The sequence below is a fragment of the Rhea americana genome, unplaced genomic scaffold (genome assembly GCF_003343005.1).
Source record: "Rhea americana isolate MKP2758 unplaced genomic scaffold, rheAme1 scaffold_92, whole genome shotgun sequence".
NCBI lineage: Eukaryota > Metazoa > Chordata > Aves > Rheiformes > Rheidae > Rhea > Rhea americana.
In genome coordinates this window covers 2,556,327-2,582,932 of record NW_028187111.1, presented here as the reverse complement: position 1 = coordinate 2,582,932, position 26,606 = coordinate 2,556,327, and the positions used below count along the sequence as shown (strand labels likewise).

The 26,606-nt window shown below is 47.5% G+C and overlaps 1 protein-coding gene across 2 annotated transcripts; it reads left to right on the top strand.

The window, feature by feature from the left end:
* Positions 1–1,379: 1,379 nt before the first annotated feature.
* Positions 1,380–26,606, top strand: SIDT1 (SID1 transmembrane family member 1). Of its 2 annotated transcripts, XM_085324708.1 has the most exons (24): positions 1,380–1,456; positions 1,659–1,704; positions 3,879–3,980; positions 5,163–5,246; positions 5,857–5,950; positions 7,170–7,241; positions 7,623–7,716; positions 9,317–9,360; positions 12,961–13,032; positions 14,660–14,808; positions 15,477–15,550; positions 16,133–16,199; positions 17,137–17,210; positions 17,797–17,920; positions 19,302–19,419; positions 20,030–20,166; positions 20,435–20,543; positions 20,961–20,975; positions 21,760–21,836; positions 22,963–23,009; positions 23,794–23,899; positions 24,761–24,871; positions 25,640–25,753; positions 26,544–26,606. In XM_085324708.1, exons 1-24 carry the CDS (start codon positions 1,395–1,397, stop codon positions 26,604–26,606), a joined length of 2,055 nt encoding a protein of 684 aa, XP_085180834.1. In that variant the 5' UTR covers positions 1,380–1,394. The 2 variants fall into 2 exon arrangements, with proteins under 2 accessions (XP_085180834.1, XP_085180833.1); XM_085324707.1 differs by lacking the exon at positions 20,961–20,975.

Sequence of the window (26,606 nt, the reverse complement as noted above, 5' to 3'; positions counted from 1 at the left end):
TAATAAACTTTGTCTTCTATCTGCTGTGCTTGTCCACTGTGTCTCATCTGACAGCCAGCCCTGGAATGGGGGCAGGGCTGTGACTGGATTAGAGCAGCAGCAGCTAGGAGCTTCTGCAAGTGCACTCTGGATAATGATAACCAGTTTGGTGACAAACTCTGCTTATCCTGTGGCTATTTCCAGGATCTACATCAGACTAGTGAAGGGAATGGGCTTCTCACGGCTAGGTTTGGAGCAGTTTCCTTTTTCACCTTCTACTAACACCTATCTGTACTCTGTTTTCACAGGTAGATGCAGTGCGAGTGTATGTGAACAGCAGCTCCGAGAATCTCCAGTATCCCGTTTTGTTTGTAGTTCGCCAGCAGAAGGGGGTGCTGTCATGGCAGGTTCCGCTAATTTTTCGAGGCCTGTAAGTACAGGAGTTTCTTCCCCATAACACACTGGTCTTCCAATTGTGTCCAGCATCAGCTTTTCTCCGGTGCTAGGTCTTGCCACTTGTGTAGGCTACAGGGTTTGGTTGCAAAGCATGCTTGATCACTCAGCTGAACGTAGGAGGATCTGGATTTGGTAGGTAACATCTTATTTGTCATCCTGTTCTCATTTGTTGGTGTTTCTCAAATATGTACACAAAGCACAAGGAGGCTTGTCYACAGTGGATCTAACTGTGTCACTAGGCAGTGAGTCTACCAAATGGCATTACTGGCCTTGCTTATGGTGTGTGCAAGTACTTCCTGTCATTTAGTTTGAAGCAGGGTTTGAACCAGCAATTAGAAGAGATCTTGTAATCTGTTTTGATCTTTTGAGAATGATGCTGCTGTGTAGCTTCACCAGCCCCGGAGCTAGGAAGGCTGCAAGTACTGAGACTTGGCAGGTACCTTAAAACATGAAAAATGTGGTTTGAAGCTTCCCCCTGTGACTGAAATTCTGGAGCTGGGTAGCAGATATCTTGCAGTGTCTTGTGTGATGCAGGTGATTGGTACAGCAGCTGCTCTTCTGGGCTGTTGTTGCCCTCTCTGACATCAGCAAATCGCAGATGCACTAGATTTGCAGATGGCATGGGCAGTCTGGAAGGAGGCAAAATGTTGAGACCTGGCAGTCCCATGTGTAGACCACAAGAAGCAACAGGGGAGTGGAGTGTGAGCTCGGAAGACGGCATGATTGTAGCTTCTCATGTGCAAGCAGGGTAAAAATCAGGTCTTCCCTTGACCTACAGAACAACCTTTCTTAACTGCTGGCTCTCTCTTCTGTCCATCTTTCCCTTCCCTCCTGCCCCCACCTGTTGTAGCTATCAGAGGACCTACAATTACCAAGAAGTGAGTCGGACCCTCTGCCCTTCTGAGCCAACACCAGAGACAGGACTCTCTGACCAGATTATATTTGTGGATGTCGCTTCCATGGCACCGTTTGATATTGCATATGAGCTGCTAGTCACCAGGCTCGAAAATTTCCAACTTGAGTAAGCTGGGATGGGTGAATGCAAATCTAATTGCTTTGTATATCTGTTATACAAGGTTTAGGCTCATCTAGCTATTCTTTCCCTCTCAGAAAATGTCCTGAGATTATTTAATTTTTCTGTTGCTTAATCTGAAGGTACCCTGTGTGTATCCCAAAACTGAAAGTTTTAGGGAGACTTCATCATGCTGAAACTTCTTTTCTAGGACAAACAAAGCCTTTAACTTCACTGCCAGCCCTTCACAGCCCCAGGTAAGGAGTCCTGCATGCCGTTGTTTGTACGTCTTGTCGTAGTTTTAGTTTAGTAGAGAACACCCATATACAAAACATATATTGTAGATATTACAAGTCCTCTCTTGAATGGAAATGCCATTGGCACTAGCTAAAGTGGCACAGGAGACCATAGAACTGGGAAAGTATGTAATTTAATCAGGCTGCCCGGCAGTCATTGTTTTTATTATTATAATCACTGTTAGTAACACCACTTAATTTTAGGCTTCCCTATATTACCAGTCATTCTAGCTAACATTCTGCTGTCAAATATCTTATGTRTTTTATATGATAGGAGTATATGGAGTAGTGGTGGTTGTTTGCAAAGGGTTCTTTATAWATCTTCCTTAATTAGGATCTTTTCATTTTTGGTGTAGAATGCTGAGGATTTGGCCAGGAATTAGCTTTGACTTCAGTCTTTGTCATAATTAGTAAAATGAGACTGCTGACTTTTAATTATAGGCYAGATGTACAGAGTGCAAAATTAGTGTATCTTAATTGGTATAGTGCTGGGCTTTTTGTAATTCAAATAAAGTATTAAGCAGTCTGGAGAGGAGAGAAAAAGGGAAGGGGGGGAAGCCTCTTCAAAATCTAGATCAGTGTTAGAATAACTCTAAGATCAAGAAAAGTGTAACAACTGAAGGAATTGTCACCCAGAATCCAGCTCACACCTGAGGGTGGCAGAAGAAATTAAATATGCTCATAAAGGTCAGGAGTATTGTCTTGATGTGTTTATACCACTTGATGACTGTGCGTGAGGGAGCTGTAGGTCTCCATGTCCCTTACGTTAATTCTGTACTTTAGTATCGGTTTGATAAACACTGTAGAAGAGCCCTTGTGGGTGATTTCCTTAAAGACATAAAGCTTTTCAAGGGTAGTGCACCTGGGTAGCTGGAGAACTTGGATCACTGGACCCAGTGTATGGCTAGGATAAAAAGTGTTCTGTTGAAGAAACCAGCTTGATGAGCTTTCARGTTGAGTGTTTACTATCAGAGCCAGTGCTCCCTGATCACAAAGTTGGAAGGGGATGGTGGAAATAGATGTTTTTTTAATAGAAACTGCCAAACTTGGGAAAAGCCTGGGTGAATTTTGACTGATCTTCATCCTTCTAATGTGGGGGTCTAATTCATGGGAAGGGGTGAGGGGACAAAGATCAGAAATGCCTGACCCTTGCTCTTCATTGAGGCAGATGTGGCCTAAAGGGAGATTGCCAGCTGGGAACATCTCTTCAGGAGTGGGAGCTGAGGTAGCTCAGAGTGCTTCTCTTGTTCCCTGTGGGGTGTCCATGCTCTGTGGGGTGCAGCAGCTCCGAGCAGTTTGAGGTGGCCAGACTGGACAGCCCTTGCGGCAAGCTGCTTGGAGAGGCAGGCGCAGGCAACCTGCTCACTTCAGCAAATGGCTTCCATTTCAAAGCCAGTGCATTAAACTTCTACCAGAAAATATGCAAGTAGTGATATTCCTTCTGCCATCCTCTGCCTGAAAAGGCCCTTGCTGGGGCAGGGAAGAGTTTTTCCTGATCCACAGACTGGGCCTGCCTCCCCCTGCCCCCACCAAAAGAAGTAAGGATATCGGCAGGCATCGCTGTCTCCCAAACTCTCTTTCAGAGAAATAGCTGGACTATTTTCAAAGCTGAAAGAAGAGTCTTGAAAGAGCCTCTCCCCAAAATCCTACAACAGTATTAGGTGTTTATATAACTTCGTACAGAGTTTGACTCTTCGACCTAATGCTTTTCACTGGTGCTCTTTGAGCAAACCTATCTGTGATGTGCTCCATGATAGCCTGTATGTTCCATATATAGAAATATAGTCAGCAGTGTGCAAACACTGGGGAATTCCTCATTGCAACTTAAATTGGAGTAGACTATAAAAATGAGTTCACTTTAACTTGATCAGGTGGAAAAAAGCTTAAGAGGAGCAGGAGATATGCTGCAACTTGCATGTTAGAGGTTATCTGTGTGGGGATGAGACTTGTCTCTACCTTTTTGATCTCCTCTCTTGTAGTGTAAAGCCTTAATATTTGAAATCTGAGTCTCTGAAAGCCCTCCAATTCCAACCCCAAAGCCTAGATTAGATATGGGGCTGTGTTTGGGGAGTCTCTGAAGCCAATGGCAGGGAGCATTCTTGACCATAACTCTCAGTACCCTGCTCTCTCCTTAGTATTTTCTGTACAAGTTCCCTCAAGATGTGGATTCTGTCATCATCAAAGTGGTATCTGATGCAGTCTACCCCTGCTCAGTTGTCTCTGTCCAGGATATTGTGGTAAGTCTAAGGGATGGAGGGCAAGGACCTGGCTGCCTGCTGGGGCTCYGTCCTCCTGCAAGAGCTCTGTGCCCCAGCACAAAGTAACCTAGGAAGGCCTTCACCCTACCATGGTAGCAAGGAAGGGGGGACTTAAAGAAGGAATGAAAGTCCTGTGGGAAGGAGGGAAAGACAGATGCTGAGTCCAAGCAGGTCATCTAGAGATTTTTTTGTTGCAAGTGAGCGAGCAAGCTGATCTTGCCCAGCGTATCGGTAGGGGATTTATGATCGCGTTCACTTGTTCATGTTTGACACCTAGCTGTCTTGTGACATGGGTTGCTCTCTCCTTGGGGGGCAGATGGGAAGCTGGCAGCAGACAGAGGGGATGGGGCTGTTCCCTTAATTCTCACCCTGGCTCAAGGCAAAAAGGGGAAGATCTGATTTCTAAACATGRGCTTTTCCTCCTTTCCATTTCAGTCTTCTCTTTCCTCTCTTCACAATTGCTGGTGCCTTTTCTTGGGAAGGGGAGAATGGCTGCCCCCTGTGAGAAAGGTTGATTGTAGCTCACAACTGGGAAACAGTCCCCATTATTCCTCATTTTCCACCTCACAGAATAATACAGAGACCTCTAGTATGAGAGCAGCAAGCTGGAGACAGAGGTGGAAGATGCTGTAGCTGCTGCCTGTGAAATCCTTGCTGTGGCCTTTAATAACAGGGGTGCAGAGGGAAATGAGTAACATCAAATCCTGCTGTTTGAAGTGGTAGAAGGGCAGAAGGGGAAATTGTGTCAGGCACTTTTCAATCTATCAGTACAGAACTAAGATCTGTAGTGGGAATGAATAAAATGATGGCAAACACTTGGCACACAGCATAGACCACAAAGCATACAACATAGCCAGGGGTAGGGCTGAATGTATACACTGCTCTGTGGGAATGGCAGAGTGATTGATCTGACTGACTCCTCATCTAAGATTAAACTGCAGGCCTCTTGCAAGGGAGATGAAATGAATGAGTACAGACCACAATTCGTGTCTTTAAAATGGTATTTCTAGGTTTTGCATGAGTCCTGGTTCTTTTCTTCCCTTAGTCACCCCAAGCTGGGCTTTTCTGTGGTGCTTTGCACTATCTGTTCTCCTTGGTGGCTCCCTACAAAATTGGTTTGGATTTTGTGCCTTGTTTGATCCTTACGTGCATCTCTTTTAGTGCCCTGTATATGATCTGGATCATAATGTGGAATTCAACGGTGTTTACCAGTCCATGACAAAGCAGGCAGCTATAACRGTGCAGGTGAGATGCTGATTTCTGTCCCAGTGTTTCTCAGTGGTGACTTGTTCTATTGYTCTTTTGTAGATTCTGGTTCCTGGCTGTGAGCCTCCAGAAAGGGCCTTTACTTTTATTAGATCAGCTGATAGCTCTTCTTCCACTTAGGTTACCTTGACTACAAAACCTTGTTTACCTTTACTTAGATAGATGTGTCATATCTTGGATACGGGGGCTCTGGATCACAGTGGCTGCAGCCTTCATTGCCAGGTGTCTTGTGTTCAGACCTTGGCTCTTCTACCCMTGACTGGTGGCAGTAGAACCTTTTAATGTGCAGAGTTTAGGCAGATGGTTTGTAATTTAATACTTTATTTTTATTTTAATGTTGGTTTACTTGTACTGGGGTGCTACTTGTACTGAATGCAGGTGAGCTTGGTCAGTTTAGTATCAGCAAGGATATGGGGAGTGTACCCAGAAGCAAAGCTATGTCCAAAACAGGCAAGCTTATGTAGGGCTGRTGCCTATGTAGCAATTAAAACCTGATCTCTGGCCCTTTGGAGCATCGCCTCTATCTTGTGTAGAGGGCAAGGCTCCTTTGCTTCTCATGGGTTCCATCTTTTTCCATTCTCCCATACAGAAGAAAGACTTCCCAGGTGAGCAGTTCTTTGTTGTGTTTGTCATCAAGCCGGAGGACTATGCCTGTGGAGGTTCTGTGCCTTCCTCTCTCCGTGGTAAGTTTCGTTAGGGGACAGGCTTGGTTTTTGCATCTAGGTGATGGAACAGTGGGAATCRTAGGTGGCCTTCCTGTTGGATGACATGAGATAGTCATACAACTCAATTTCCTTCAGGTAATCACAAGGAAGGCTGAAATACCAATTTGATATTGTGTTTGATAGGTTAACRAGTTTATCTGTATCTATATCTATACCCATATTCATAGCTATCCAGGAAGCAGCTGCGTAGCCCAGAACCCAACTGGCCRGGGTTATGTGCTCTTGTGAGGAATCATCTATGTGTTGGGTGATACTGGAGACATTTAAGCAGTGCTGGTTACGGTCTCCTATTGTTGACCGCCATCCCCCCAGGCTGTAATATCCTGTCTGGATGGAGGCACAAATAGCAGTTTCTGCAGAGAGCACTTTCTCTCACTGTTATCTTGGGATCTAAAAAWGCTCTAGACTTGGGGGAGGGGGAAATTTGTTAGCATAATTTTACAAGAGACTGATTCCAGTGCCTTCCCAGGCTAGAAAGCATGTGTCTCTAACTCCTGGGTAGTGGCCAGAAAGGGGCTCCACTATTCCTATGATGGCTGAAACTGGAGTGGGGATGCAGCTGTCCCCACATAACACAAGAGCTCACTTCAGATCARGGACATCCATATCCTTGCTGCCAGTGGCTTCTCTGTAGAAGAAATGAGATTGCAACCAAAAGATTTACTGGGTTCCCATCCTCCACTAATTTGTGTCACATTCTGGTATTTCTCTTGTCCTATCGTGATCTGCAGAGCTGTACTGGCAAAGTGTATTGAGCAGTGCTGAAACATAACAGCCAGGTAGCATGGCATCTCATACAAGCAGGAAGGGAAGCTGAGTTTTTGCTGAAGGAAGAAGACAAAGATGGTGACTTAATATCTGCAGGAGGAGAAACTGCCCTTCTGGGGACTGGAAAACGATGTATTTTGCATTCAGACATACAAACTTGAGCAATATGTGGAAGACTCAATCGGGATGTTTCTAGTCTGAAAATATGTTGTGGCTAGAGCAAGAACAACATGGAAAAAGCTCTATATTGGCAAGTTTGGGAAAGTTTTAGAGCAAAGCTACAGGGAGGTTATAGTAAAAAGCCAGATCTTGGTGTTTTTGCAAATGCAAGTGCAGAGAGAACTGAGGACAGGACCAGAGATCACTAATGTTTGTTTTTCACAATTGCTGTATACTTTGCATCTGACAGGAAATGGCAACCGTACCTGGAACCTCCAACGAACAAAGAACCTTCAAGTGACAATTGTGCCCTCTATTAAAAGTTAGTGTCTCTTCACCAAGAAGTGCAGCATTTGGGGGGAACTTGGTGCCTCTATGCGGGACAGTATGGCTGAGGAGTCAGTCCCATGAAGGGATGGTGCAGAAAGCAGCAGCAGAGGAACTGAAACTGTACCCTGGTACCTTCCAGGAGGTGCTATGTGTGGGGGGGTATCACTGGCACACCAGCCAGTACTGGAGGCAAAGAGATAATGAGAGCCTTTGCAACAGGTTCTAATARCTCCTGGTGGATAAAGTGGATGGGCCTGGCAGGTAGTTTGGGACAGGGGGTTGTCACCAAACGGTGCTGCAAAGAGCAAATGGGAGAGGTGGCTTTGAGAGCCTGCCCCTTTTCCGTGAACTGACTGCTGTATTCTTTCTCCAGAGTCYGTTTATGTGCAGGCCATGTTCTTCAGCTTCCTGAGCTTCCTCTCCTTTTACCTGGGCTCAGTGGTTGTTGCTTTCGTTCACTACATCAGGTGAGTCGAGAGTTTTTATGAGAACAACTATGCAATGTTTGTTTCTCTTARTCATCTGAAATGCCTCACCCTGCAGTGCATCCAGCCGGGTGACAGCAAGCATCTGAACCAAGCAGGCCAAACAATTCCAGCTGTTCAGTAAGCTCTTCTACAGAGACCTCTGTGCAGGATCAGCCAGTAAACAGTTTTTTGGTGGTTTTTTTTTTCTTTTTTTTTCTTTTGGTCCCTGAAAGGGATCATGGCACTGATGAGAAACCAGGGCTTTTCCGTCTAATTTTTTACAGTATYCATAGTCTGTGAGTTTTCCTATATAGGGATACAGGGTGGTAGGTGAGAATTGTGATGGGGCCAGTCTGGAATACAGGATGCCAGGGCACTGGGAAACAAAGGCACTCCTGAAGTGCTAGACCAAGTACTGTGTGGAACAGGGCCTYGGAGTCCGAAGGTGAACCTGGGCCCAGTTACCGTAACAGGTTGCTCTTGGAGAAAGAATGTAGCTCTTCCCACCTGTCCCAGGGTCCCCTCTTTGACACTGGAAGTGGCCTAAGCCCTCYTGAGAAAGAGCATGACTAGAGGGGCAGAAGAGGGACAGCAGCCCAATGGGAAGCTAAGAGTTGTCTCCACGGGGCAGGTAACCAMTAGCAAGCAATGAGTCTCAGTGGGGCAGCAAGCCAGTGCCCCTAAGGGGATGGGGAAGGTGGAGTTTCTAGGGATTAATCATTGCTGACTGTTTAGGCAGTGACTCTGGTTAAAGTGCATCCTTCGTCTGAAAGTGTGGAGGCTCAGGAAGCAGACGTTTCCCTCTACAGCCTTCCTTGGCCTCCAGGGCAAAGGCTGACATGAGCTGAGACGGTCCTAATCTAGACCCATGGAGAACTTTCAGCAAATAGTGGGTTGGTTTTGTGTGTACTAACCAACATTTATCAACCAACTTTTAAGACTGAACTTGGCAAAGAATTCTTGGCGGCTTGAGAGACTGATACATAGTTTAACTTCAAGACACTTCAGTACATCAGCATTTCTTTGAAACACTTCATTGAAAATGACATAAGTGTGGGGAAGGGGTTTTTTGTTTGTTTGCTTATTTGGATTTTTTTCTTTTCTTTCTTTTTTCCTCTGTTGTGAGTGTACAAGCTTGTTTTYTTCTTTTTACCCTTCCCAGCTTGGCACCTGCATTGAAGGAGGCAATATAGACTTCTTGAATATCACACTGACACATAGCTCTAGCCTCTCSTGTCCATTCCATGGACTTTCGTGTATGCAGTTCCCAGAGTGGGGCAGTCAGATGTGGGAAGACAGTTTGAGAGTCTTTCCCAGCATGTTGAGCAGTATTGGATGTGTCATGTCACTGCTTTTACTTTGATGGACAGTGAGGAAAAAAGCAGCTTCTGCTGCTTTGGAAATTGGAGAGGGGGACCGCAAGCAATCATATCTGAGCCATGCCAAGTTGCAACAGAATTTTGTTTGTCTTGTTTTTTATTTATTTTTTGTTTTATGATTTGCACCATATTGGCCTATTGTTATCCTAGATGCCTCTTTCATGGCTGGCAAGTGGTAGGATTTGTTAGGTATCTTATGAGTGCTGTCTGTTCCTTTTCAGGGTTCGGAGGAAAGCTTCAGCTGGCAGATACAGTCCTGATGATGGTAAGATTGGGGTRTTTTTATTACTGTTATTTTTTTTTATTATTGTGTTACAGCTTTAAGTGAACAGCATGGCTTCCAGGCCGAGCAAGGGACAGGCCATCTGTCAAGTATGTTCTGTGCCTTCATCTTTCCTTGTACATGTACCGCGTGGTCTCTGGCACTGGTGAAGAATGCTAGAGCCTCCTCTCTGCCCTTCATGAGAGAGGGAGTTTGGAGYAGGCTCCCCTGAACCTGGTCCTGACCTCTACTCTGAAGAGCTGACTTTTGGGGGGGTGGAGGAAAGACAGGTCTTGGCAAGACTTGATTACAGACTGATGTTCTTGCTKCCAGATCTGTTGCTTTCTAAACAAGGAACTTCAAGTTTCTGCTAGCCTTTTATGCTTTAAAATTTCCCCTGCCTAGTTTAAACATGGGGTCTCTCTTTGGTTTTGGTTGTTTCTTTGTTTTATTTCTTAAATTTAAATCAAATTTGAATTTGTCTTTAGTGGGGAGTTTCAGAGAACAAAGTGAATGAATGATTAATACAGTAAAGTAGYGCTGTTTGTCTTATTTACTTTGATACTGGATTTCATTTACTTTATGCTGCACCATGTTTCAATGTTCTGCAGCTTTGTGTTACAAAAACATAATTGCATCTGAAAATTTACCAGTGAAAGATAGAAATTTTGGCATGTGGATGGTGTTGGGGTTTCTGCTTCCTGGGGGAGTGGGGAGGCTGATTCTTTTATTTTGTTTGAATATTTAGAGCCTGAAAACTAGTTCAAAGCATTGGTCTGAGGATGAGAAGCATCATCATTTGTACTTCTCTCCTGAGGGCAGAGGAGAAGTTATGTTTTGGCAGCAAGAAAAGCTTGAAAGAGATTTTTTTTTGTTGATGTTTTTGTTGTTGTTTTTTTTTTTTTTTTTTTGTCACAGCTTCTTCAATCTCCCCTGCCTACTACTTATCACTAGATAAGGATGCTAACATAACTGAACTCAGCTTAAAGCATCAGCCCTGGAACTTCAATCTAACCTGGCACTGTCTGGGTTAGTACTTCTGTCAAATGACTAGGGCCGATGGCTTCTCAGAGTGGCTTTTTAAGGCAGACTGAAATCCACACGTGCATTACTGTGTGCTGTGCAAGACCCATATATGTTTGAAAGGGTTTCCTTTACAAACAAGCAAGCAGGAAATTGTAAAGTATGTTTAAAATACTCTGATGCTGAGTTGTCAGAGATGGCTCCATCTGTGAGACAACAGCAGGACTTGGGACACTGGAGACAGCAGTGGAAATGGGAAGGACCTGTACACTTTGGGTGGGAGGGGAAGCTGAAGGGATTGGGCCAAGGCCCTGGAAGAGCTCAAGCTGATGCCAAAGGGTCACTGTGTAAACCCAAGGGGCATGTCTCAGCAGCATGATGAGGCTGCCCCTGAGACCAGAAGTTCAAGGGAAGCACTCCTGGTGCTGTAGCTGGAGGRTGGAAGTGCTGCAAGTAGCAGAGAAGCTGCAGGGTGGAAATGCTGTGCTGAGCCCAGACCTCGAGGGTAGGAGGCGGGATTCCTGGCAAGGGAGAGTCACAAGATAACATCCCAATAAAAGGACAGAGAAATGCAGTTTCTTCACCTGCTATGAGTTTCCTCCCAAATAAGCACCTGAACCTCTTATGACCTAGCCTCTCCCTTGTATTCAAGTTCAGCTTCACGTCCTCAGCACTACTTGCCTRTCTGTCGCAGCCCTGTCCCTTCCTGCCCACATGCTGTTTCTTGCTCTGGTGTGCTTCCTGAGAGTGGATTTGATGTCTAAAAGGTGATAACTTGTGTCTTCCCTGTCCTCCAGATCACCCAGTGTACATTGGCTTTCTCATTTCTTTCTCTTCTTCCCACCCACTGGAATTTCTCTTCCTCTGAAGTAAAACTGGTTCTCATCTTCCCTTTTACTCCCCTTTTCTTTCCCCTGCCCTGCCAAAAAGGAGTGGACAGAGGTGCCTAGGAATCTGYTTCTGCCTATGATCTCCAAATGTGCTTTGAGTCCTGTGTGCCCTGTTGCTCCCATCACCCATACTACATCCTGGTTTTCTTTTTTTCTCCCCTCCTTCCTTCCCTGGGGGACATCTCCCATTTCACGTCATAATTATCCAAAGGAGAGAACAGCTGGAGGAACCACACCTTGTTCACCGCATAGCCAAGCGTTTGCTTTGCTGACTCACCCATGCACTGGGAAGTGGGACTGAAATTAGTGGGTGAGTTGGAGTCTGAGGTGGCTGTTAGCCAGTGCAGAACATTTAAATCTCCCTCGCATGTTTACTTTGTCTAGATTTAAATCTCTCTTTTGTAGCAACTGCTTGGTTGCTTGGGAGAGAAAGAAGACATGTCACATGACAGTGTGTGCCTCAGTGCTGTGAGCATGAGGAAATGCTTCTTTTGCCCTCTTCYCAGTGATCATGATTTCCAAATGCCTTTAAAGCAGCAGGAAAAACTCAACCGTGAGAGAGGGAGCATTGCATTGCAGGTGAGCAGAAGGTGAATCAGAGCTGAAGTGCAGGCCAGTACCTACCAAATGGCTCGTCCCCGCAGCAGACTGGAGCGACCACGCTGCTAGTGCTGGCTCAGAGCTGATGCGATCTCTCGTGGSGGGAGCCTTCCCTCGGGTGTTCGATCCATGCAGTGTTTTCCATTTCAAGTGCTCCTCTGAGCTCTTTGTTGCCCATCTGTTCATTCAGACCGCTGGACTGGGAGATTAAAGAAAGCTGCAGCAGAGGACACAAGGTCCCAGCCCACAGCCCAGCAAGCACAGTGAATATGTCGGAGGGGAGAGTAAACTGAGCTTAAAGTGTCAAATGTCCTTGCTGTATAGGTCTGTCCCATACAGCATACATAGCAAGATCTATCTATGCCCTTTTCTTTGCAATGGGTCAGGTGCTGGGAAGCCAGAAGGGGAGCTTGGAAAGATGGAGGGAATTATCAGGCCACAGTAAGGCTGAGTGGCTTTAAGTATTGATTGATAGTTGGACCTCCATGAGGTTGCATATATTCAGCCTGCTCTGTGCCCCTCTGCTGCAGACTGATCCCTCATGACRTTGTGACAAGGGCGAAGCCTTAAGAGCACTGAGCCTATCTTGCAGTTTCCTACTGTGAAAGACAYGGTGTTGCTCCCACTGGTCTCGCTCTCTCCCTTTTGGGGATTTGGGTGTTTGACCACCTGCCTGTGACTTTTCCAGGAATAATTTCAGGGAGGTCAGGACAGGTGACTGGATCCTGTCTTAGAGGATGAGGAGGAGGAGAAGAACTAGAAATTCATATGGGTGCTCCAAATATTATGAAACTCATCCTAGAGTTAAGTCTTGCAGCCCTGTGGAATGATCTTTGCTGGATGCTGCAGCTATGCTCTTATGAGTCAAAGTGGCAGCCTGTGTGGGGACACTGAAGGAATGATTTTTGCCTTATATTGTGCAGGAGGGAAATGCTTTGCAGTATGCTCTAGAGGGAGGTAGGGTGCCATCTGCTTGGGGAAATGCTGCTTCTCCCAAGCCTGGCTGCTCTTTGAGCTGTTTGCATTCACCTCGATCTGTTTCTCACTGACATCAGACTAACTGGCTCTTACAGGTCTGTTTCCATTGCAGGATCTGGGATTATGCCATCTTCACACCCTATCACAGCCAGTACTCCTGAGGGAAGCAGCTATGGTGCTATTGGTACAGTATCTTCCACACCTAGGGGTAGAAGTGGGGGTTCTAGAGACAGGATCAGGCCCAGATTTAGTGCTTTATGGCCTGAAGGGACTGAAGATACAAGCTGATCTAACAACAGGTTACAACTACTCTAAAAGGAACTGTAGCTTGGGAGATTCAGGTTGCAAATAAAGAAAATTCTGCACCGCAAAGGTGGCATGTCTCTGGAAGAGGTGCCCAGGGAGTCCGTCCTTGGAGATGTTCAAGTCTCAGCTAAACAAAGCCGCAGTCATCTGATAAGAGTCCTGCTTCCAGCAGGAGGTTGAACTAGATTGCCAAGTGTCCCTTCCAACCAAGCTTCCAGGAGTCTGTTATTAGCTCATCAAGCCCGTCTTTAGACCAGGGCATGTCCTTCTCTGGCAGGCTAAAAGATTGTATGCCCAAGGCAGGACAAAGACAGAGGTTCTTTCTGTCTGGAGGTTTCATTAGGTGAGTGATAATGTCACACTGTCAGCAGATAAACTGTGCCCTGGGCAGCAGAGGAAACAAAACTCCCTAAAATGCTGCCATCCTGAGAAGATGGGAAATTTCTTCCTTTGCCAAAGTATTTCATAGTCTCCTTGCAAGTGTTGTTGCTCCTGTGGAAGGACAGATGCTAAACGGCTCAATGCTGTGGACTTCTTGGGGCATAACCCCTGGGTCTAGCAGAACGGGGACCCAGGGTATGTGAGTAATGTGGCACAGGTCAGCGTAGAGGGTAGTGTGAGACAGTTGCTCAAATATGAGGGTAGTAGCTCTGTGTAACTTTTAGTCCCTGTTCAGGGTGTGTTTGCTGTAAAGATATCCTGACTCCTCAGATGTCACCCAGTTTTTGGACTGTCAGGATGTAGTACCTCTGAATATCTGGTGGAGAAATCCAGAACTGAGGCTTCATGAGCTCTGGGAAAATTCAGGAGGAATTAGGTCCTGGAGCAGAGTTGAGGACTCCAGGCTTTTTTCAAGAGTACGCTTTAAAAGCATTTGGAAGATGAGACTTACATGTTCTGCTCAAATGGTTGGGCAGCAAGCTGGCAGGGGACTTGACAAGCCAATAGGGAGATTACAGGCAATCACAACCAGTGGCCTGCGGGTGATCAGTACTGTGCACGCAATGGGAGGAAAGCTGATGGCCTGTCTGCTTTGCAAGCTCAACTTTCTTCCTTTTTGTCTGTTTCAGATTTTTAGAAAAGCTTATTCACAAAAATTAAACAAAGACTAGGATGGCCTCTTTCCGACTCCTACACTGCCTGCTGTTTTTGCTAGAGCTTTCTGGCTTGTGTGGGACTTCCAGAATTCAGAGTCTAGGCTAATAAAGAGCAGAAAATATTACAGAGATAAAAAGCAGTAGAGTAAAAGCAGGGACAAAGAGAATGCTGGGCAACGGGGTCGGCAGTGAGATGGGAAAGGAAAGAAAAGAAAGGCTTTAAAAGTGCTTTTAATTGGCCCTTGGGGCTTTTGGGAATGCTGTGATCATGAGATGAGTTTGTTCCCTGAAATGGCCTTGTCCACTTCTCCCAGAAGAGAGCTGCTGATATCTCGGCTAAACAGCCATGTTGCTGTCCATAGGAGGATTTAGTCTTTGACCAGTTCCTTCTCCCCCCCCTGGCTCCAGATGAATCGAGCTCCAGTGGTGGACGGCCGTTGTCTTCCCCTGAGCGAGGGCCACAAGCTGGTTCTGACACTGACAGCTCTGTTGAGGAGGAGAGCGACTTTGATACCATGCCAGAAATTGAAAGCGATAAGAACGTCATCCGCACTAAGGTACCGCTGCCATTGCAGCCATGGCCATGATGCTGGGCCATGGACACAGCTGGACCAGGACCAGCACAAAAGTCACTTGCCAGGATTACGATTCTGCTTCCTTCCTTGGTGGATTTCATCTAACAAAGATGAATGTATTTTTAGAAATCTTCCACAGTCTAGAAAGTCTTCCTGATGTGCTGAGTGCACTACTAAAATGGGTGATTTAATATGGAAAACCAGAAGTGTGTTGGGAACTATCAGGAAAGAGGAAGGAAGCCCAGAGTATCCCAGAAACATTAAGGTGATGGGATAGCATGAGGGGAAAATAATGTATGATGGTTAATAGTTAACTAGCAGGAATAGCGTGCTCCGGTCAATGCACAGGAATCAAACAACTGACGCAAGTTCTGTGATTTAAGTTTGCATATCTCAAACTGACTTCTTCTGTCAACCCACACTGCTYGTTGTGGGTAAGAGAACAGAGCCACTCCTGGAGCTTATTAGAGGATTTTGTAAAACTTGCTCTCCGTAGAATCAAGGGACACAATGAGCATTTTTTATACTACTGTGTAAAAACTGTCCAGACTGCATGTTGTCTAAATGCATGAAGATTTTCTACAGGCTTGTCTTCCTCATTAGTATTTTTGTTCCTTCCTTCTCTCTTTYCCATCCCACTAATGCTTTAGGTGTTCCTCTATTTGTCAGACTTGTCCAGGAAGGACCGAAGGATTGTCAGCAAAAAATACAAAATTTATTTCTGGTAAGGAGAAAATAACCTGGAAAAGCCCCAGTTCAGTACTCAATTTTTGGTTATAGATTCTCCATCTGTGTCTACATGTTCTTCTTCTGAGCCATGCTTTAGGCTTGAGGATATTCTTTGAGCCATCCTGTTACTCACTGTGACCCTGTTCCAACAATTAGCTGCAGATCTCACTTACTTCAAGTGACGATATTTGGGGACCAGTGCACATAGGTCTGTAGAYAGATACTGGTTTGCGTAATGTCTCTAAAGTAAAGTAACAGGCAGTGCACTGGAACATACTGGGGAAGGTGGAATTGGCATTTAAACATATAAGCATGTGCTTATCCACGTGCTGGCTTTTCTTGTGCCCTTAGCACTTGCCTCCTGTTGGACAGCATTAACRTGTTTGCTCTTCTGCTTCAGAAGATCATAACTGAGCTGGCATAAAGCTCTGACTGGCAGGTTTGCTGGGAGAGAAGGATCTGTGCCCTTAGGCACTAGGGTGTATGTGCAAGCTCCACGAGCACTGTTGGGCTCTGTGTTGAGCGTGTGGTGGTTGTGCTGGTGTGTGTAACTGCTGCTGCTGCCTCCTCCTTGCAGGAACATCATCACTATTGCGGTGTTTTATGCCCTGCCGGTAATCCAGCTCGTCATCACCTACCAGACGGTGCGTTGGCCTCTGCATGGCTGTCCCTTAGCTTGGGTCTTCTTGCCTTTAAACCTGCTCTGTGGCTGCATGGTGCAAGGACAGTTGCAGCAAAATGGGGTCACTCAGGAATCCCACTTGATGTCTGAGGAGCAATTTACTTCAGCTGCTCTGCACTGGGTGCTGAGCACTGCTGCTGGCCTGGCGTGCTGAGCTTGCAGTTATTCTGCCATTTCTACCTGGAAAGGGAGGAGTTCACCTGTCTTCCTACCCCTCTGTCTCATTTGGGGCCTGTTTCGCTTTAGAGGCAGGAGGAATAACTTGTTATTTCTGAACTGTACTTTTTTCACTTGTCTACCAGATTTTCTGTGATCTGAGTGATTTTTTTCCCCTCCCCCATGCTTTCCCCCTTATCCTGCTGCTATTCAGAGACCCACAAGCTACTTTAAGGTTTGTGGCTTGTATCAACCTCTTGCCCCCGTAAAAGCTTCATTTGTAAATGCTACTACTCCTCTGTGCTGGTGCTTGAGTTAGGCTGTGTCCTAGTCTCTGAAATGCGTCTTTGAGGCAAAGAGGACCTTTACACAGCTACTTTCTTCAAAAACGTTGGCACTCAGTCCCTGCTCTGCCTCAAGCACTTAAACTAGACAAAGAGAACAAAAAAGACCAGCTGGAATTCAGACCAGTCAAGGGCTTGGCTGATAGCGGCTCACCCTGGTCCTGTCCAAAGCACCTGTGGGCTGCTCTCAGAGGTTTTGCTACTTTTCAGGACTGTGGTCTCTGAGCTGTAGTGGGTTGTAAAAAGCCATTTACAGTGTAGTGTTACAGAGCTTCAACTCATGAGTGCCATATACACAGTATGGCATTTATACCTTGCATGCATGCTGATGCACAGAGCAAACCCCTCAGAACAGGGAGGAAGTGCTAACATCGGGTCTCCTGCCTCCTTTTTTCCCAGGTAGTGAATGTGACAGGCAATCAGGACATCTGCTACTACAACTTCTTATGCGCTCATCCCCTTGGAGTGCTGAGGTGAGTGAGCACTGTGGTCACTGTGATATCGCCTTGTATCCTACGTGTTTGTGCTGTGCCCAGGTCAAGATTTTGTCCTTGCCAGGCTTACAGCATCCATGCTGATAAGACCAGAGTGAGTTTAGGGCTCACAGCAGAGTCTCTGAGCTTTCTGCTTAGCTCAGCTATGTCTTTCTGTTGCAGTGAGGTACAGATACCCTGGAACATGTAGTACCAGGATTCCCCCAGCAAATCTACTGGGAAGCAATGTAGATTGCTCCTGGGCTATTCTGAACATGTTTGTGAGCATCCAAGGAGCAGCAGCTTTGCAAAGATGTTTAGTTCACCTGGCTCAGTGGATTTAAATGCTTTCCTTGCAAGATTCTTAACGGTAGGCTCTCTACGTTCCCATATTAGATCAGAAATGCTGCACTGAAAGGACTGAGCTACTCAACCTTAAATTGTCATGCAGCATGTAAAACTAGCAGGTGTTGGGCAGCTGCCAAGGTGCAGGATAGTGAGGGAAGGAGAGCAGACAGTTTGTGGCCTGGAGTTCAGCCTCCAGGTGCTGTGCTCTCCTCATCTTAAACCTTCTCATTTCCTGCAGTGCCTTCAACAACATCCTCAGCAATGTGGGCCACACGCTGCTGGGCTTTCTCTTCCTCCTGATTGTGTTGCGCAGAGATATCCTCCACCGTCGGGCCATGGAGATGAAAGACATTTATACCTTGGTAAGGAACATGGTTGCATGGGACCTAGTGGAGGAAGGAAGGTTAGGGAGAATTGGGAAGCTAAACAGAGAGTGAGCTGCACAGTGAGTTTCCATTTGCCTTCCTTGATGAAGGATTGAGTCTTCCTCCTTCACCTGCAAGAAGGTGGAGGCGGGATGTTTGTGGTATTGTACACCTCAGCACTTKGTTTCCAGTATGTCCATGCTGCTGTGGTGACTTTGTTTTGGCTTGCAGGTACAGAGGTTAGCACAGGAATGATTCCTAGGGCTGTGGCCTTTTCTCCAGTGATTGTTGGGGGAGGCATTAGAACAGGTGAGCTGGCTGGAAGCGTGTCTGGATACCTGTCTTGCTTTCTTATGTCATGGGACAAGTTGTAGGGAGAAGCATCTGCTTCCTAGAGCAGGTGGGAGAAGGCTCCTGCAAACAAAGAGCTGGACCTGGGTTTATAATGAAGCTTGTGAAAAGCACAGCCTGGGAGCTGATATCCTACTCTTTTGCCTCTAGGGAATGGGGTGTTGCTGTGATGCTGTGACCTCTTTTTTTTGGACAGTAGAAGTGTACCAAGATGCTTTTGTTCATGCTGGAGTTTGTGTGTAGGTTGTTTTTTGTTTTTGTTTTGTTTCCCTACCCTTTTCTTTCCCCTCCTCCCCTTGTCTTGTACGCTCCAGAGTTCATTTTTTGCCCCCTCCTTAGCAAGAGGGTTTAGAGCAGCCTACAATAACCCAGAGGAATTTGAGTGTCCTGGGGCTCTGAATGAAAGCCTRCTATAGCCAGAGCCTCTGCAGGCTTTTCAGTACGTTGTAGGAAAGACTGCAGGAAGCCTGCAGCCCAGTCAGCAGTGATGCTGGTGATTCCTGGAGACAGCCCTGTTCTCTCTGGCTTGATAGCAAGTAAAGATCCTAGGCCAGTTTTTATGGTCTGCTGTTTATGTACTTTCAGGTGAGATCTGAGCCAGAGATAAGGTGGAGATGCCTTTTCACCTGGGCTTATGGGCTCTGTTCCTCAGGTGCCCTTAAACTCCTATTGCCCATAATAACAAGGCCACTGTTCTGGATCTATACAGTGCTCTATTTTGTGCAGGATATAGCACCACGCAATGGGCAGGACAGTGAGATTTTTGGTCTCAAGATGTCAGTTCCAGGACACAGAGGTCTCCAGTCTGGAAGCTTCTGTGTAGTTATTTTGGTTTTGCTCCCTGTGGATTCAGCTGGCTGTGCAGGGTGGCTAAATGCAGAGCATACAGCTGCACACAGCATCCTGTGCTGCACTGGTGGATGGAGGACATGTGTGGGGGTAGCGGGAAGGAAGCAAAGGAGAATGGAAACTTGCTTGTGATTGGCATGGTGAGGATACTGTATTGTGCAGCTCTGTTCTCTTCCAGGACTATGGAATCCCAAAGCATTTTGGTCTCTTTTATGCTATGGGCATTGCGCTGATGATGGAAGGGGTGCTCAGTGCGTGTTACCACGTCTGCCCAAATTACTCCAATTTCCAGTTTGGTAAGCTGAGTTGCCTTTCTCCTTTTCAGCTGGAGGCAGGATTGGCAGTGCTCTCTCTCCTGCTGAATTGCTGKTATTTCCCATCCTTCCATCTGTGCAAAACTTCCTTGGAATTTGCCTGTTTCAGGGCTCAGTCAGGAGGTGTATGGCTTTGGAAATCCAGGGCTACTACACTTCAGCCTCCTCTCCGGGGCTCTGGGGACTCCAGCAGTGTGCTACTGCCTGGGRCTTCCTTCACTTCTGCTGCTTAGAGTTTGAAGATGGAAAATGCATGGATGGAATGACATAGTGCTGGAGCCCCCAGTGCTCTGTTCTCTGCTGCACTGGAAACTCTATGGGAGCCTCTCTGCCTTCCCTGCCTGTTCCTGTGCTGGCCTATACCGGATGCTTATCTTATGAGCCCCATTCTTTGTTGTCCCAGAACATGGTAGATTCACTGCATGATGGCAATACAGAAGATGGTGTTCAATGTCATGTAGCATCGGGGCTTCACGTCTGCTAGCTTTGGGTTTGGCCCCGCTGCCATGTTTCTCCTTTATATGCAGTTTGCAGCAGCTTCAGTCTGCTGGTAGTCTGTATCTTCACTGTCTCTGTTGTGCTTCCTCTACAGACACCTCCTTCATGTACATGATCGCAGGACTGTGCATGCTCAAGCTCTACCAGACCCGCCACCCAGACATCAATGCCAGTGCCTACTCTGCCTATGCYTCGTTTGCTGTGGTCATCTGTCTGGCAGTCCTTGGAGTGGTATGGATTCCTCCCTGGAGATGGGGTCTGTGGGCTGTTGACCTCTTGGTCTCTGAAGAATGATCTCTTCTTCAGAAGTGCTGAGCTCCTATTGCTTTTCTGGGCTCTGTCTGCACTTATAGATCTGTTTTCAGTTTGGAGAATTTGGGGGTTTTATCTCTATGTTTAGTGAGGATTTCTGATGCCCCATGGTGATGTGAAAGGGGAAAAAAGGACTGGCCAACTGATAGCAGGGCTCAATTTACTCTTCATATTTTTTTGCTTTCAGGTATTTGGGAAAAATGACATGTGGTTTTGGGTCATTTTCTCAATGATCCATGTTCTTGCCTCTCTGGCTCTCAGCACTCAGATCTACTACATGGGCCGCTTCAAGATTGGTAAGTGCTATTTGAACTGTGTTGCTCTGGGGTRTCCAGGCACCTTCTCTTCTCACCTGCATAAGTGACTCCTGCAGCATTTGGTGCCTATGTGAGCCCAGTCTTGTGGCCTGYGCTTGTGTTCTGGGTTAGCTCATCCTCTCCCTCATCTGAGGCTCTTTCTGGCCTCCAAAGTCTTTGTGCTGCTGCTCTGCAGATCTGTGAGAGTTGGCAGGACCAAGCTGTCCCATGGAGCTGGAAGAGGTGAGCTCCCTTTTAAGGAACGTGCCACATAGCCACAGCTCTCCCTTGCATTGTGCTCACAAGAGCAAGCTACATAAACTCCATCATGGGGTGAGGGGTCTGCTGGAGAACCTAGCTCTTGTGTGCTGCTTRCAAATGTTTTTCTCCTTCCTCTTCTGCTCCCATCTGCTTCAGATGCCCCTGACTCAGGTAACTGGCAGCAGCTCCCATTCTTCTCTGGGGAAGTAACTGAGCAGTGATGTGGCAGTCAGAGCTGCATGAATGTGTGGTGGGAGGCAGCCCTGCGTGCCCTCAGTGGCTGGCTCTTGAGGAGTGAAGTCAGTTTGCCAGCAGTAAGGCTTATCCTTCTTCCTTGACAGGAGGAGGATGATCTAGTGCCAAGATCAGAGCTCTCCTGYACTGTGAGCCTTCTTAGCTCCACGTTTGTGTCTGAAGAAGGGTGTGTGGGGGTGTGGGTATGCGCGTCTACCTCTCCTCCCTGCCACTGCTGGCTCTCCAATGAAGCCTYTGGAATGACTTTGTGCGCAGGAGTATCTTGAATGCATGCTGCTTCTCCAGGCCCCTCTGACAACTCTGAGGGAAAAGGATCTGCCATGTTCYTATTCTGTGGCAGCTTGTTCCATGAAAGGCATTTTTCCCCTTGCTACACCTGCTTCTCCTCCAGAGAAGTGACTGCAGAGCCAACTTGTTTGCGCATACAGACAGCCTGTTTGAATCCTGGGCCATATCAGTGTGAAGGGGCGATGGCCTTTTTAACTTGTCATCCTGGCCAAATGTCATCTGTATCCCAATCGTWGTGGCTACCCTACTGCTCAGTACAGACTGCTTCCCAAGGGCCAGAAATGAACCCGTGCACTACCCAGCTCCTCTGCAGGCTGGGTTCTCTGCCAGCCAGCAAGTGCCCACTTTTTTTTCCCTCCACATTTGACAATTTGGAGCTCGCTCTGATGGCTGCATTGTCTTTCTCTTGCAGACTTGGGTATATTTCGCCGAGCAGCGATGGTGCTATACACAGACTGTATCCAGCAGTGCAGTCGACCAATGTACATGGTAGGCTTTCCTCTCATCTTGGCATCTCCCTCACCAGTCACTCGCTTATTAGGTGATGTGCAGAGGAAGGGGTTGTAACTGTTTGAAAAAGTGATGTTTTGTTTCTTTTCTTTCCCAAAATGTATGGGTGGATGTAGATCTCTAGGGGAACCGTTTACCCTGACCAGGCCTCCTCTGTTCCAAGACTTAGTGAACAGACATCAGAGCGAAGGTGCTACAGATGTAATAGGATTTGCCTTTGCTTTCTGGAGATGCCAGTTCAATGGGACTGGCATAAGGCTCTGGGCAGCAACTGTCTGTTATGGCTCTGGGGCTAAAGCCACGGCTATTGATGTTCCTACAGCACTTCAGGGCAGATGGCAAACAAGTAAGAAACAGTGGCTGTTACTTTATGTCCCATTCACTTCTTTCTATTTGGTACAGAGCACAGACTGGAGCTTGAAGGCAAGTGAGCTTCGTATCTGTGAGCATCTGTCTCATTAATCATCTCTTTTAATTCCCTCATCTCCAAATAAGTGCCAGACTGAATTTTGCAAGCAAACTCGGTGCTCTCAAGCATAAAATAAGCCTGGTTGGCCTGAAATAGCTATGTCATGAAAGCAGTTATAAGCAGAAAATGTACATTCCCTACATATGTATCCCTTCTGCCTGCCACAGTTACAGTGCTTTCTTAGCTAATGGTGAGATTGCTGGAAAAAGGACTCCTTGCTTTGTGGRTATATGTGCAGTGCTATCCAAACCTTCCACTACTTCCTCTTTCAAGCATATCCTTCCTCTGTGGTAACTGTCCTATATAATAGGAGGGGAAACTCTAACTTGGAAAACAGTGGAAAGTTAATCAAAGGAATCACAGACAAGTGAACATCCTGAGAGTAATTCTTAAGTGCTGGGCTTGTTGTCTTTAGATGCTTAGTCTCCTTGCAATTCTCTCCTCAAATCTGAGTGTCAGAGCAATGTCCATCTGATAAATGCTCCCACAGAGCAGATTTGAAAGCCATATGCATATGCATTTGCAGGAACTAGAATCCAAATCATCAGACACTGGTATCTTGAATTTCTGAGGCAAAGGCCTTTTGTATTTCCTTCTGCTTTCATATAATCAGTGTGGTTTTTTTTTTCCCCTCAGGACAGGATGGTGCTGCTTATTGTTGGAAACCTGGTCAACTGGTCCTTGTAAGTGTTGGGTGTATGTGTCTTATGTACTTGTACATGCACAAACCTGTCATTGTGCAGGACTCAGTGCTGACATGAGAGTGGCCTGAGGTGATGGGGAAATGCAGCGGAGTCTGCCACAACCCTTCCGTGCTTGTGCCAAAACATGCCTGCAGGCAAAGAGATGGATCCAATGAGCAGAGTCAGTAGGCAGATCCATGGAATGGTGCTGTCTCATGACTTCATGTATCTGAGCTAGCTCATTCAGAGCCAGACTGGAACCTCAGGGTTGTGTTATGCTGCACACTTACTTACCACGTAGTTGGGAGGTCTCCAGCACGGCCAAGGTGACTTGACAGAGATGCTCATTAGTCAGGCTGTCAGTGTTTGGCTCAGCAGTAACAGCATAGCTGGAAGGACCAGCTCTTGGATGAAATCATTGTCCCAAGCCCTTGCTTTTCATTAAAGCTGTTTTTCAGTAACATGTCTTCTGCTAAATATCCAGATCTGCAGCCAAGCCCTACAGAGACACATGTGTTTGGCCACGGGTGGAAGCAACCCAGAGCTCCTGCCCTTTCCTCTGCGGTCGTGTTGCTTGTGGGGGCTGAGCATGGTTGAGTCTACTCTGCTTTGTTTCCCAGCAAAGAAAGCAAAGGCATATAGCATGTTTTCTCCAGGGAATTGGGAGGCTGTGGCAGTGTTGCAGTGCCCTGTAGCCTGGGAAGGGCAGCGGGCAGTGATGGGTTTGGGGATTGCCGCTATGAAAGAAGCTGGTTCATCTCTATTCCTCCCTTTCTCTGCTCAGTGCTATCTTTGGACTAGTGTATCGACCCAGAGACTTCGCCTCCTATATACTGGGAATCTTCATCTGTAACCTGTTGCTGTATCTAGCTTTTTACATCATCATGAAGGTAAAGGTGCCTATCTCCACAGCTGCCCAAAGGGGAAGGGATGGGCCTTGCTGTACCTGGCTGTGGTCTGGGCTCCTGCAGAACCATGGAGTGGGGGACTTGAGCGCAGGATGAGGTACAAGTATTGGGTTGAAGGCTGCCAGTACAGGGGCCATGCCAGTACCCACATGGATTTTAAAAAGCATTGGTGCCATGATGTGGCTCATGAGAGTAACTGTCCCAGAGAGCAGCTATTGCCAGAGTTTTTGTAGTGGTGTTTGGCCCAAGGAAACTGTTAATTCCTCTGTGGCTCTGCGGGACCAGCTCCTCAGCCCCTGCTTTGAGACAGCTGTTGCTTTCCAAAGCCCAGTTCAGGAAAGCTGAGGCAGGGACACCTGTGCTGGCCCTGCAGAGAGCCAGCCCCGCTGGGCAGAGATCCCTTTTCTGGGCTCCCTGCTTCCCTTTCTTCTTGGGAAGTGCTCTGGAGGGCCCAACTCTCGTGCTGGGAACAGAGATGTCAGGGCTACGTCCAGGCTCCATGCCCTGCACTTGGGAAAACACCTGAGCTGTGGTCCCTATGGTTTCCCGGAGCTGCTGGCAGGCAGGGTGGCCCCTATGGTTTCCCGGAGCTGCTGGCAGGGAGGTGTGAAACAGCCTGTGCCAGGTCCATGGGAGTTGCTGAGGCTGGCCCCGTGTGTGAGGATGGGGTGCTGCGTGCACAGTGCATCTCAGAGGTGTATGGGTTATGTCCCTGTGGGGCAGGCAGTGCCCAGGAGCTCTGTCTGTGCCTGCAGCCCTTTGGGTGCAGCCAGCTCCCAGATGATCCCYGCTGGCCCAGTGCATGGCTCTGGGCCCGCTGCGAGGCTGCGTCCCTCTCTGCAGCTCCGCAGCTCGGAGAAGCTCCTGCCCATCCCCCTGTTCTGCATCGTGGCTACGGCAGTGATGTGGGCAGCTGCCCTCTACTTCTTCTTCCAGAACCTCAGCAGCTGGGAGGTAACTCGCATTCACCTTTCACTGTCAGCCTGCCTGYCTGTCTCACCATCCTCCCTTCCCTAACTTGTTGCCGCCCTACTATTCCTCTTCACAAAAAAAGACACCTTCTATGAAAGAGTCTGGGGCCACTTAGAGTAAACTAAAAGCCTTCAACTCCTTCAGCAAATTGGAAGGGAAACACAGGAAGCTGTAGTGAGCCAAAAATGACTGTATGCATGCAGCCCTGGAGAAAAGATATGGCCCAGTTGATCCTGTGGTGACTGGTCCCAAGCACTTGCTAGGGGGTGGTGGAAGAGCTGGGGATCTGAAAGATGAAACTGGGCAAATCCTGACGAGCTCTGGCTGGCAGGTTCTTCCCTGAGGAGGGAAGCTAGCTAGGAAATAACCTGCCTAGAGGTGCAAGGGCTCTCTGTGATCGGAAAGGCTCTTAAATCCAGACTGGATGCCTTTTAACAAGATGTGGCATTTGTCTTTGGAACTGAGAGGCTTGATGCAGGGGTGTCCGGGCAAGGTTGAGCAGCTTGTGCTGCACAGAATTCCTYATACAAAGACCAGAGGGTTTCCCCTGGCCATGGCTTGTGATCCTAGATCAATTTCCAGGTCTGAARCGCTGCACCGAGTTACTGCTTTATCTTCACCTCATGGCTTGCTAGCACAGTGCTCTATCCTGGCTTCCCTAGGGAGCGTTAAAATGAGGCATTCTCCAGAGGGCCTGATATRGCCCTGTGTGAGAGAATATTGGGCCTGATCCTCTACTCTCTGTCCCAGGAGACTCCGGCGGAGTCTCGAGAAAAGAACCGGCCGTGCATCCTGCTGGGCTTCTTTGATGACCATGATGTCTGGCACTTCCTCTCTGCGGCTGCCTTGTTCTTCTCCTTTCTGGTAAGTCCTGCTCCATGCCCCTGTCACTCTGCTGTATGGCATCACCCTCTCTTCCTCCTTGTCCTTCCTTGTCTGCATAAAGATGAGGCAGCCCCAGGATCCCACAAAAGTGCCCCAGCTCCTCTTCTCTGCTCTCTCTCTCAAGATCACCTTTGTGGTGATTGCTGGGAGCAGGGATTAGACTTTCTGGTTTGGCTTGTTCTTCCCTGGACCTCCTGGCTTCAAATCTCTTCTGGGGCTGAGGGTCATGCAGCGTTTGTGGGGAAAACAGAGGYTGCTGGTCTGAAAAACCCTCTTACAGGTTTGTGAGGAGCTCCCAGCTCCTCATTTAGGGGGAGGACTCCCTTCTTCCTGGACAGTGGGGTTGCTGGTGTGGGGCTCAGCTCACTCCTGGGCTTTGCTTGATAGCAGTAGTTGACTCATGGTGTCCTCTGCTTGGTCCCCTTTTTTCAGGCCTGGTGGCCTGTGTGATGCTAAAGGTGGAGGTGTCCCCTGGGATGGGAGAACAGAGCAGTGTTTCGGGGCAGTGATGAGGGACCAGCTTACACTAGGGTTTGCGTGGTAATCAGAGCAGGCCCAGGTTGGGTTGCTTGCTCAGGTTCTTGGAGCATCACASTCGCTCTGTGCTGCCAGAGTGACTTGTGGAGGTGGGGGTGTTCCTGTACATGGTAGAGACATGCCCCAAGTGGAGCCTTGCTATGACGGCTATCATCAGGAGCTGTTGTGCTCCCCAGTCACAGGTCTCCCAGTGAGGGCTGATTGTGCCACCTTGTGGTTTCCTCCTTCTCAGGTCCTGCTAACCCTGGACGATGACCTGGACACGGTGCGCAGGGACAAGATTCCAGTGTTCTGA